Here is a 13982-nt window from a genome sequence, read left to right as displayed (position 1 = left end):
ACGTTTAAGTACTTGGGTAGTGTGATGAGTAAGGATGGAGGTTTGGAGGGTGAAGTGCTTGAAAGGGTACAGCAGGGAAGAAAGGTTGCTGGTTCTTTGAAAGCAGTGATAAGAAACAGGGAAGTGAGCATGGAAGTGAAAAAGTTACTACATGACAGTATTGTGATACCAACTCTAACGTACGGAAGTGAAGCTTGGACATTGATGGAAGGACACAAGTCAAGAGTGAGAGCAGTGGAAATGAGTTATTTAAGAGGAGCCTGTGGAGTCAAGTGGAGAGACAGGCTGACGAATGAAGATATAAAGGAGCGTTGTGGTGTGGATGTGATAGGAAGCGTTATGAGAAACACACTGAGGTGGTTTGGCCATGTGGAGAGGATGGAGGGTGAAAGACTGACGAAAAGAGTGTATGTGAGTGAGGTGGAGGGGGGAAGAGGGAGGGGGAGGCCGAGGATGAGATGGAGGGATGGGGTGGAGAGGTATATGAGAAAGGGGTGTGTGAGTTGGGAGCAGGGCAGTGAAATGGCGGGGGACAGGGCGACTTGGAGGCGAGGATGAGATGGAGGGATGGGGTGGAGAGGTATATGAGAGAGGGGGGTGTGAGTTGGGAGCAGGGCAGTGAAATGGCGGGGGACAGGGCGACTTGGAGGCGATTTGTTTGTGGCCACCCCAAACGGGATTGAGGCGTCTGGCAATAGATAGATAGACATTGAAACGATTGAACATACTTTCATACGTAGGTCCTATCATCAGAGGGCAGTCCTCCATGTATTGCAGTCTTGTACTATTTTCCTGTTCAGTTGCCAACCTAAAGTCCCTCATGCAGGACCTCACCCCATGTCTTCCTCAGCCTGCCTCTGGGCACTCTTCAATATACTGTACATTCACTTCTACAACACCGCCAAGCCTGTAATTCTCCTCCCTTCTCCCCACATGTCCAAACCATTTCATCCTGTTGATTTGCATCACTTCTGTGTTATTTCTTAGCTTAAATCCCTCTCTCAGCACACTGTTCTCAGTTTTATCTCCCAGTAAGACCCTTGTCTATTTCAATATCCTCATTTCTTTACTTTTTCGTCTGCTTGTATCTTCTTCCCTGACAGGCCAAGCCACACTGTCATACAACATAACACTTCTCACAGATGTTTTGTAGAGAGTACCCTTTGCACAAAGGAAGGAGCCCTTCTTGGTCAGAACAGGCAACAGTTACTTAAACTTCTATCCACTTCTTGCTCCTCCACCTCCCACACATGCATTCCATGTGACTGTTCCCCCAATCAACACATTCCATTCTGTCATCCACAGCATGAACAAAGTTGTTGATTATGATCTTGAGTAATACATCCACAGGCAGAAGGGATTGATGGAGATGGTTTTTAATCCCATAAGCCTGTAGAATCTCTTCTGGGCTGAATTAAATTGTCTTATATTAACCCGTTAACTGCTCTATACAGCCTGGGCTGTTCCGAGTGTGACTGCTCAATACAGCCCTGGCTGCACAGATGAATTTTGAATATAGTGCCATGGTGACCAAGGCCGACCCATGCAAGCATGTTTGAGCCTTCAAAACCGAAACCGAAAAAGAAAAAGAAAAAAAAACAAAAACCATACATTCCAATAGGGAATCAGACACTTCGATGTTCATCCATGGCATTACCAAGGTAAATATTGAGCTAATATTTCGATTTACTTTGGCATGTGTTCTCTCAATTCCTAAGACAAAATTTGGCCTTTGGGAAATTTCATTTTTACCCCTATGTCTGTGCACTACGGACACCTCCAAAAAACCGCCATGCGCAGTTAACGGGTTAAATGAACATAATGTTAGGCTGATAGAGTTAACCCTTTGCCACTAAGGGTTTCCCTAGCACTATACTTTGCTAGAACTTGGTGCATGAGAATCATAGTCCAGTAAATGATATTTTACTAGGCACATACAGTACTGTATCCACAAGCTGACCTTTTATTTTTTATTTTTTTATTTATTTATTTATTTATTTTTTTTTTTATCTGAGAAATCTTGTACATAAAGATTTCCCTTTCATACTGATATACTGTGAATGGTATCAGCCTGCTTCTGTTTTAGGCACAGGAGATGTACACAGCTATCAGTGAGAAGGCAGCTGAAATCTCAACACACTTATCAACTATACTGGGAGAGGTCAAGGAAGATCCAAGTACTTTATCAGTGTTTGTCCACTCAAGTTTAAATGAGGTAAGTTTCATTCGTCTTCCATTTGTCCAAGGGTGACTTAACACTGAGTGGCAAGCCAAATGGTTTTCTGTACTCCAGGAAACCATTTAGTACACTAGGTGGTAACCATATAACCAAATTATGGCACCTGATGGTTTAGCAGGTAATTAAGGTGCTTCAGTCAGATTGAACCTGGGCAGGTTTATATCCATGGGGTGGTTGGAGTTATTGCTCATCTAATGCCACTCAGGGGTTAGTGAGGCTAGTCACTATCATCTTAAATATCAGGACAAACTTGCCTAACCCCGGGGTCCTACGCTTCTTATGGGGCAACACAGGATTGGATGATGATGATGATGTTAGATATGCAGTACTATAGAGTGGTTGGAATCCACATATAAGAATAGGAAAGTGTAACCCATTGGCTGTGATAAGTTTCTGTGAGCTATATAAACTTGTTTGCTGTAAGCTACAATAAGATATGCAGTTCTATATATTGTACTTTGGGAACATAAATCATGACATTTATTAACCATTTTCATGCCCTAACTTTCCCCTGAGCATAGTCAGATCATCTGGTGTTAGCTACACCCTCTGCAAATTGACTTAGGACCTACACACAGACTTGCTATGGGAGAGTGGTTTGTCTTTGCTTTGTGTTACCACCTCTACCAAGTGAATTTTTTGGGCAAGAAGTAACTGGCAACTCCTCTGGTGTTGGCGGGAGGTGGTGAAACACTCAGCACGTCAATGCTTGCCCAGAAGTGAGAGTGGGAGTATATGTTTCCGTCACTCTGAGCTTGCACCTCCCTCTTTTCTTGTATGCATTACTGTTTGCCCTGTTATTTTCCTAGAGTCGAGTTGTCATGCCTGAAAAGTACTGCTTAAGGGGTGAGAGGGTCCATATCATTGCATGGAGGCAGGATATTGTTCCTATCAGTGCGATTTGAGAGCGTATTGGATGCACAAAATCGACTGTCATAAAGATTCTTGCTGCAGCGCGCAGCGTGCCACCTAATGTCGTACCAGAGTACAAGCATGGCGGTGGAAAGAAGAGAATGACTTCCAGAGGTAGAAATACGCTTCTGAAGAGGGAAGTAATCAAGAATCCTCGTCTGACAGCAGCAGAATTGAAGAGAATGCATCCCTAGCTGTTACAAGATGTTTCAGTTCGAACTATCCAACACCACTTGCAGAAGGAGCTGGGTTTGCCAAGCCGCACCGCAGCCAAGAAACCACCTCTCACTGACTTCATGAAGCAGCAGTGCATTCAGTTTGCCAAGAAATATGCACACTGGATATCGGATGAGTGGAGAAAAGTTATGTTGTCCGATGAAAGCATATTTCAAGTGTTCCAGGTGCATTCTGCCAAGGTTCATCGCCCTGCCTCCCGTAGTTGATATGACCCTTCTTACGCTGTGCCGACTGTTAAGCACCCACAATCAGTAATGGTATGGGGGTGTTTCTCAGGTGAAATGGGAAGGGAAGGCCTCTGCTTTCCTCCTAAGAATTTGATGGTGAATGGTGGCTGGTACATTCAAGTTCTGAAAGATCATTTGTTAAACTTTTTTGCTATTCATGGGTGCAACTTTTTCATGCATTTTTCAGCTCCAGGTCACAAGTCAAGAAAGGTGACAAAATGGTTTTAGGATAATGAGATTGAGGTCCTTGACTGGCCTGGCAACAGTCTGGATCTAAATCCGATAGTAAACTGCTGGGCAAAGATGAAGAAAATCATGGCAGAGAAGAAGACACCCAATGTGGACAACCTCAAGACTGAATTGACAAATGATTAGTGCAAAGAAATGTCCTTAGATTACTTTAGAGATCTAAGTGATTCCATGTCAAAATGCATCCAACTGGTCCTGAAAAACAAGGGAAACATGATTTCATGAACAAACATTGTGATCTACTATGATTTCTGTATTTTTTAATACCTTCTGGGGGTAGGTCCTAAGTCAATTTGTGAGCTGTAAAATGAAGTGCAGGGTAGTAATTTGCTGTCAAAGGGTTAACAGTAGGAAAACTATAAACAATACCCAGTGTAGTGAGGCATATATCCATTCACCAATCATTCAAGCCTTCAAAATTATTGGTACTGTATATTGTCCACCTCATGGCAGATCATCCATACAAAAAATGCATCAAGGTATGGGTTTGTGCAGAGCAGATTGACAAAAGCAGGATAGATGATGTAAATATCTAAGAATTTTATGTGGGATGGAAGACAGGACAGTAGGAGTGATACATGGAAATACTGAATGGATAATGAATGATGTGGACATATTTAAAGAAAGCTTATGTATTACTGCCAGCAGATGTAGCAAAAGAATCAGTAGGTTTCACTGTGCAATATACTTTTTTTGCCAACACAGGTTCGTCTGCGAATCCACCACAGTCGTGCAGAGGCTCTTGCCCTTGAGGGGAGAATTGAGGAGGCCCTCACCACCAATAAAGAAGCTCTCAAAATTGTCACCACTCTGCCAAACCAGGTTAGAATCACATCATTCTTGTCCCGGCCATATACTATAATACAGTATTTCCCCATTTTAATTTTACATATTTCATTACAACAATAGCATTATTACTCAGACTCATTTTCATTGATTCTGTACATACATTTAAGGTTTGTGTAAATTATTGTTTGAATTTGTATAACTAGTTAGCATTATTTTTTTTACACCGCAGTTGACCTTTTGCATGGGGTTTCCCACATCTGATTCAGGTTTTCTGTCTTGAGACAGTAAACAGCAGCCAGCACAATAACCTACATAAGCAGGCTATAAACACTAATGGGTTATTGAATTGAGTATTACCTATTTTGCTTCATGGAACTTTCTCTGGCATTGACTAGTGAATTGAAAGGTTCACTGACCATCAGCAAACATTGTAATTACAGTAAGGAAACAGAGTTTATTACTAAGGCTGTGGGACATAAGAAGAACTGAGCATGAAGCAAGAAGGCTCAGGCAGAAAGGAGAGAATAAACTTGACACAACTGCAGCTGCATCCTTGCAGCATACTGCCACCCCATCTGTGTACACCATCCCACAGCCTTACAGATTTTGAGCATCACAAGGGATGGCAGGGAAGAGACATCTACCACCATGAGCCTTCCAATGGGAACCATCCATTTTGTGTGGCTGTGGCTGTGGGTGGGTGGGTGGGTGCATGTGGTGTGTGGGGGGGGGAGGTGAGCTTCAGCAAAGTCTTCAGTCACAGTAACCTGTCATATTGCTGCTGTAAGGCCTGTGACATTGACTGCTGGCTACCACTAAACTTACTGATTCATATAATGGTCAGTGGCAGTCTTTCCTGCTCTCATGTAGATGCTGAAAAGTGGCATGTAGGAATGAGGTATTTAAATTTAAATCCATTTTGCAGTTGCTACACCAAGACCTTCATTTCATCATAGTTCTACAGCTGCAAGGTCTGACACTACAGAAAATGATCGAGCAAGCCAAGACCAAAGATAAAAACGGTAAGAGAGTCTTCTCATCTTTAACACGTGGCTTAGCAGAGAGTTGTTGTTGTTTTTTGTTGCCCCAGGCTCATTTGGACATGACCAGAGAGTTGTTTTTGTGGCTGGCTCATCTGAAATGTGGACCTGGTGAACTGCTAGCTGAGTTGCCCTCATCCTGTATTCCATCATCGTCCTCTCAGGGGTTAGGGAGGGAGTTGAGAGGCATTTGTATATTTAGGCAGTGGAATCACTTAGTCACATTGGTGTCTTCATGTAACAGGTGTACGTTTTATAGATATCATTTGTGATACATCATGTAAATGTAGGCACCACTTAAACCTGAATACACTGTTATACCTAAGCCCAGAAAATTCCATTCAGATTAACAGAGTGGTTAATGATTTCAGTATTAACCAATAGTGCCGGTAACTCATGTCAAGGCCTCATCAGACAACGGGACACACTGCGACACTCCCCAACACCCCATACACAAGACACCATACAACAAATATAAGAACTCAACACTCAGATAAACAATAAAATATCAGAACAGCAAACACTAAACTGGAAAAATTACCTCCAAACGCTTGACCACAAAACAAACATCAGTAAACTCAGCAAAACACTAAACAGCATCACACTTTCAAACAACAGCACCACACAATCACACTCTGCCATCACAACAACAGACACCATACCCTCAAACAAACAACAAGCAAACACTCTCATCAATCACTTTCCACAAGTCAGTCATCTAAACCCCCATCCTGAAGACCGACGTATCATCCGACGTAAGAGACAGTTCCCCACAGACCCAGACTACGCACCTTTCACTTACAACCAGACGAAGCACATCATTAACAACCTCAAGCACTCATCTGCCTGTGGACCAGACAATATAAGCAACATTCACCTTAAACACCTAGGACCACAAGGCATACAAGCACTCACCAACATATCAAACTACAGCTACTCACACAACATAATACCCAACATCTGGAAGCATGGCAATATCATCACTATCCCTAAACCCAACAAAGACCCCACGTTACCCTCCTCACATCGCCCCATCACACTCCTCTGCACCCCCTCTAAAGTTACTGAACGACTTGTACTACAACGAGTCACACCTCACATTCCCCTAGCCCAGTCACAACATGGCTTTAGGCCACTACACTCCACAAACACCCTTCTTACAGACCTTACACAGAGAGTTTTTGATGGCATGAATTCAGCTAGGCCACCACACAGAACAATCCTAATCACACTAGACATTAGCAAAGCTTTTGATGCCATCCCCCACCACAACCTCACAAACAAAATACTCAGCACAAACATGCACAATAACACAAAAAGATGGCTGGCAAACTACTTAGCAGGCAGATGTAGACACGTAACATTTGCTGGACAGTCTTCTAACATCAGAAACTTCACAAACGGCGTCCCCCCAGGATCTGTTTTGTCCCCTACACTCTGTAACCTATACATGCTCGACGTACCCACATCCCACACACCACAGATACACATAGCTTCCTATGCAGATGATATAACACTTACATGTATGCACCAAAATGCAAACACAGCTGCACACATCATTCAACCTTACCTCAACACACTACACGAATGGTTCCCCACAAACAGGCTCAAAATAGCCCCAGCCAAATCTACAGTGACTCTTCTCACAAACTGGACAGCAGCATAGTCACATCCCACACCTCACCATAAACAACACCCCCCCTACCACACACACACACACACACACACACACACACAAAATCCTTGGTGTAACATACAATACATCAGTGTCATTTAAACAGCACATCACAAACATTAAAAATAAAATAACACCAAGACTCAGTGCTTTGAGGTCACTTGCCCTTACAACATTTGGACACAACAAAGAAACCACCACCACAGTATACAAACAATACATACATTCAGTGATGAATTATGCAAGCCCTGCCCGGGCTTCTAACCTCACCAAAACACACTACAACACTCTACAGACCATACAAAACAAGTCCCTAAAAATAATCACAGGCTGCACAGCTGCTACACCCACAGACCACCTACATCAAGAAACCAAAGTCCTCAAAGTCAAGGATCACCTAGACATGAGAGGCACCCAGTTTCTTGCTGCAGCCTCCACAAACCCACAACATCCACTACAGTACATGGCAGCACATCCACCCACACCAAGGAACATCAAAACAACACCCATCACACGATACCATACACAAATACTGTCATCTCTCCCCTCTTGCCCACCTCAGACCAGCTTCCAGAAGCATATCCACAGTCAGATCACTCGCCGCTCCATTCAGTCACTTAAAGACAACACACAGCTGCATGCACGGCCTCCTGACATCCACCCTTCTGAATCCTATCTCCCTCGTGAGGACAGGGTCCACCTGGCCAGGCTGAGATGTGGTCACCATCCAGCCCTCTTAAGCTACCAAAAGAGGCTGGATGACTCCGTCGCTGATGCCTGTCCAGGATGCAACACAGCACCCCATACTATTAAGCACATTATGGAAGACTGCATTGCACACAATCACCTACGCCAACAACACAACATACACACTCTGAGAGCTCTGTGGGAAAGCCCGGTCTCGGCCATGGCCTTCCTAAAGGACTCGGGGCTGTTCGGCCAGACTGCCTAGGGAACAACTACTACTACTACTACTACTCACGTCAGGTTTTTATTGTTTTACAGCATACTGAGGAATCCCTGATTTGGGAATGGTCGGTAGATTTTCAACATCAGTGTTGTGTCTTGAAATCCAGCTAAGTGGAAGAGGCTGCATAGTTGTCTTGTTTATTCACAAACAGGTTGATATTCTTGTCAGCCTTAATGGAGACATTGGTTGAAATTTTGTGGTATCCAGGTGAATGTAGGGTTACAACAATGTCAGCATTATTAAGGTTGAATTTTACACATGCCAAGCAGTATTATTTGCTGTCAGTCAGTTTACGGAACCAGTGAATATGAATATCAATGTTGGTCTGGCATTTTACCATATATCAGTATCCAGTTCCACTCATGTGTTAAAAAATGTTGGCAGTCTCAGTCTCATCATTTTTCATTTTGAGTGATTTTAATTCTGAGTGCCTGTTTGTAATTGTTTCCTCTATACCCTTTTTGCAAGGCAGGTTACTTCCTCAGCTAAATATAATTATCTTAACATAATCTGGTTCAAACCAAATAAAATACTTAAATGATTGTTTGCTTGCCCATAGGGTTAGCCAAAGCACATACTGTGTTTGAATCATGAAGGTAAGGAGTTTGAAGGTACAGCATATTTTTTACATATTTTCATCCTGCCTTTCACTTCCAAGTGGAACATGAACTCATAACACTTCATTGTGGAAAATATTTCTCGGTGATAAACATAACTAATTATTTTATTATATGTACACTATGTTTTTCTCTGGGTGTACAGTATGATGTAGGGAAATTATAATGTCTGAGATGAGTGGAAGATACCAAAGTGGGTTTGTAAGATTAAGACGTTATAAATACACGCATATAATATACAGGTATACACCGGTTTAACGATGCCATTGGAGAAGTAAAAACCCACTGTTAGGAGGGGTATCATATGTCGGGGTACTTCTTCCATGTAAAGTAATGGGAAGCGTTTATCAGCCTTGGGTTTCCCCCCGAACCAAGTCCAAAACCCACCCAAATGAGCCCCAAAACAAGTTTTAAGTCAATCTTAATGGCCTAACACCTGTAAAAGAAGTTAACCTAAGCCTGACACCTGTAAATAACTCACTAAAACCAACAAATAAAATCTGAAAAGTGTCAAATATAAGTCTGGAAAAACTCAGGCTTAGTAAACTGTACCCCAGAATGACAATCTTCACCCCACCTATGGCTGAAACACATTAATCAAAGTCTAAAAACAGTTTATAAATCAACCTAAAGACAATTTTGTCGAAAATATCATCAAAATCGGTAAAAAGAATCAAAACCCATCGTTAAATCAGGGTTCGGCCGTCGTTAGGCAGGGTATGGTGGTATTTCTACCCCCATCGGTAGGCCGGGGTATCACATCTAGGGGTATTGTATATCGAGGTATACCTGTATATGATGTATACATTTATTCATTCATTCATTCATCGTCTAATCCTATGTTGCCCCATGAGGAGTGTAGGAGCCTAGGGCTAGGGAAGTTGGTCCTAACATTTAAGATGAGAGTGACCAGCCTCATTCATCCCTGAGTGGCATTATGAGAGCAATAAACCCCAACCACCCCTTGGATATAAACCTGCACCTGTTCAATCCGATTGGAGCTCCCTAATTACCCACTAAACCAGCAGGTGCCATAATTTGGTTATGTGGTTACCACCCAGCGTAGTAAATGGTTTCTTGGTGTACAGGAGACCATTTGGCTTGTCACCCAGGGTATAGTCACCCGTAGACAGAAGAAAGAGGAAAGATTGAAGGAAGGAAAGACAGAAGAGGAAGGAAGGAAAGAACGAAGAGAGGAAAGGGCAGTCACATGAGAGCAGCACATCATCGAGTGAGTGGATAGTGAGCGCCCCCACCTATCACAAAGGCACATATACATATATCTGAGGAGTCTAGAATAAGAGGGACAAACTTACCACATTTTCACAGTCAGATAGAGGGGAGACTGAAGTATACTTAGCAATTAAAAAAAAGGAGGGGGTTCATAGCGCATTCACTCCTCATTTTTAGACTCCTGTTATTATACTACGAAGGCCAAACTGGCGTTACTTGGGTAAAACCCTATGGTCTTGCATATTGGCATTGCCTGGGACCTTGGATGGCCACTCCCGCTTTTGGAGAAAACTCCTGGGGTGTTGACTTGATTATTTCTAATTAGTTGTAATCTTGGCCAGCAGGGATGCTAATTCAGCAGCTACATTATACACATTTAGAGCTGTTTAGAGAACTCTGTATGCACAACCATAGATTTTCATAGAGGGCAGACAGATACATCCTTCTCTCCATCCATCCATCCATTATATAAATATATATATATATATATATATATATATATATATATATATATATATATATATATATCTGTCTATCTCTCTATATATATACGGTATATATATATCTATCTCTCTCTATCTATCTATCTATATACTGTATCTCTCTCTCTCTCTCTCTCTCTCTATATATATATATATATATATATATATATACATATATACAGTAAAACCTCAATATAACGGACTTCAATAGACCGGAATTCGCTTTTATCGGACTCAGGGAGCTACCGGACTAAATTCCTATATATCGGAAAAAGTCTGATAAAGCCAGAAGCAGTCCAGAATGTCTGACCACTTCAGCTATGTTCACCACAATAAGGTAAATAAAAGACATGTTTATCAGTGTACAGTACAGTATTATTATATATATTACACCACTTGATTAATGTAGTGAAGTTATAACACATTACATTACTGCATTGGTAGTCAAAACAGTTTAAAAACTGCTCATGTGATCTGGACTAATGTCTGATATATCAGAAAAAGTCCAGATTAGCAGGGGTAAGTCCGGATGTCGCTTTTATCAGAATTTCGCATTTTTCAGAATAGTTTAGGCCCCAATTAGTCCGTTATAGTGAGGTCTTACTGTATTATATATATATATATATATATATATATATATATATATATATATCTATTGCCAGACGCCTCAATCCCGTTTGGGGTGGCCACAAACAAATCGCCTCCAAGTCGCCCTGTCCCCCGCCATTTCACTGCCCTGCTCCCAACTCACACCCCCTTCTCTCATATACCTCTCCACCCCATCCCTCCATCTCATCCTCGGCCTCACCCTCCCTCTTCCCCCCTCCACCTCACTCATATACACTCTCTTTGTCAGTCTTTCACCCTCCATCCTCTCCACATGGCCAAACCACCTCAGTGTGTTCCTCATAACTCTTCCTATCACATCTACATCCACACCACAACGCTCCTTTATATCCTCATTCGTCAGCCTGTCTCTCCACGTGACTCCACAGGCTCCTCTTAAATAACTCATTTCCACTGCTCTCACTCTTGACTTGTGTCCTTCCAACAACGTCCAAGCTTCACTTCCGTACGTTAGTGTTGGTATCACAATACTGTCATGTAGTAACTTTTTCACTTCCATGCTCACTTCCCTGTTTCTTATCACTGCTTTCAAGGAACCAGCATATATATATATATACATACTGTATATAAAATCAGTGTACATAGCTATAAATGGAGTTCTGAAGAAAATACAGACTAAAGCAGAAGTTCACAGACAGTGTTCTGCCAGCACTGTGTTGTGTTGCCTGGCATATATCTCATTGCATGCTAAATGACATAGTATCATCCTCCTTGTACTCTTTTATTGTCTACTTCATGTTGTCGCAAAAAGGTATTTCTTGTAGCACCTTCCATTGTTTTAGTCTGTAGAGATGTGTTGGTGAAAATTTGCTCTTCACTGTACATCTGCAGTAACAAAAAGTATGTTTATGTTACAGATGAAGCTTATAGAGAAGAGTTACAGGTGGAGGATGAGACAAATAATAGCGGGTTCAGGACTCCAGTGCGCATTGAACGACCCCCAGCAAACATGTCGTCAAGTATCAAGTCCACTCGCAAGCTGCTCCGGACTCCTGCAGTGAGTGTCAGCATCTTCAGTGATGAAATTGATGATGAGCCACTGAATTTTAAAACACCTGCACAAAAAACTTATCAGAAGACAAGTAGAACCAGTAGAAAGAAGGTGATCAGTTCTACAGTGAAGGCCAGATCGAATAAATGTACTGGCAGGAAGAAAATGGAAGATGTGGATGATGTGTCAGCTCATTTTGATTTACTTAACTTGTCTGATAGTAGTCCTGATGATATTGTTCTAAAGGTGCCAGTACTACCCCCTACAAAGACATACACACATAAGAAATCCTCCCAAAAGATTATAAAAGATACTGAAACAGTAACAGTAACTTCTTCAGACCGCCCCAGTAGTAGGCTGATGTCAAAAGAAGGGAACGATGCAACAAAAGAGGGAAAAGAGGTGTGCAGACGAGGTCGGTCTAAAGCATCCAAGAAAGAGGATACCAACACTGACATGACATCAGGTGATAGCTCGCAAAGTAGTGACAACTCAGAGTTGTTTAAGGAACCCAAATCAGTACCTACAAAATCCAGATTCTCAACCAGAGTGCCCAGAGAGAAGGCTGCTACCTCAAGATCAAAGTCAAAAGAAGTGCCATCATCCAAGCCAGTAAGCAGAAGCAGAGCCAGCAGATCACTGAGACTAATTTGAAAAACTATGTATGGTTGGTATTGTTTAGCACTGACAGTCATCTTTAGATAGATTTTTAACCTTCACTCTGGTGATTTTTTTTCCTACATTTAGATTATTACATTTTGTTTAGAAGAGACTTTGAACTGCCAACATTTGGCATTAAATACAGCTATGAGAGATCTTTCCCAAGTAGTGTTAAATTTTGTAGGTATAGAAAAAAAAGGAGGAGGGGGTCAGTATTGAGGAGGTTAAATATTATATTGTAGAATCCTGTCAGTTGGTGATATAGTACTGTACCTTTCTTTGACATTTTGAAATCATGCATGCATTTCTCTTGAAATGAAGATACAGTACCACTCCTTTTTTAGTGATAAATTCAGCTTTACTCCATTTTCCAAGTAGCAATTTTGAAATATTATGATGATACTGTCTCAGGCAAGATATGTTTAGATCAGTAAAGTGTTTCAAGTATACTGGATTTTTACATATTAGTGTTACAAATATGCAAGTTTTTTATTACCTTTTTATGGCTGTAATTCTGGATAGTGGTAATGCTCTTTTATGTAAGAACTGTGGCATATGGTATACCATACCCTTAGAAGAACAATCTGTCCGACTATTAATTGGACAGAATGTCCGTGCATGTGTTCATGTTTAGTTTGAGTGGGATAAGATAGGAGTAATACTTATATCATTAAATTTTAAAAAGAAAAATTTGTTGAAAATGCGATTTTGAAATAGTGTGTAACTAAGGACAACATTTTGATAGACTACTACTAGTTTTTACCTGTCACAGTTTTCATTTAAGCAGATTTTCACCCTAACTCATCACAGAATGGAGTACTATATACCAGTAGTGTAGCTGTTGGTATGTAAGACATACCTTTCAGGTTGTAAATCACAGAAGCACTACTCTAAATATTACTGTTTTTCTGTTGTCCTCTTTTGATTATGCGTAACCTCCTGCCATGAATCTGACTGTACTACATGTACATAGTGCTAGTGCAGTACACATTGTAACATTGCACCAACTATTTTTGGTGCAATGTTACAATGTT

The 13982-nt window shown here is 41.5% G+C and overlaps 1 protein-coding gene across 1 annotated transcript in view; it reads left to right on the top strand.

Moving 5' to 3' along the window:
* The window catches only part of LOC145397670 (uncharacterized), a 64680-nt gene extending 51738 nt beyond the window's left edge, over positions 1–12942 (top strand). The window contains exons 18-21 of the mRNA XM_080270710.1: positions 2087–2215; positions 4570–4686; positions 5579–5675; positions 12155–12942. Of these exons, the coding sequence (XP_080126836.1) occupies positions 2087–2215; positions 4570–4686; positions 5579–5675; positions 12155–12942 (1131 nt within the window). The remainder of the gene's footprint in view (positions 1–2086; positions 2216–4569; positions 4687–5578; positions 5676–12154) is intronic.
* The last annotated feature ends 1040 nt before the right edge of the window (positions 12943–13982 follow it).

Source organism: Coenobita brevimanus, chromosome 42 (assembly GCF_032717465.1).
Source record: "Coenobita brevimanus isolate Jiangsu-jjx chromosome 42, ASM3271746v2, whole genome shotgun sequence".
In the NCBI taxonomy this organism is placed as follows: domain Eukaryota; kingdom Metazoa; phylum Arthropoda; class Malacostraca; order Decapoda; family Coenobitidae; genus Coenobita; species Coenobita brevimanus.
The sequence above is the reverse complement of the archived record's forward strand: the minus strand, read 5'-3'. Positions and strand labels throughout refer to the sequence as shown.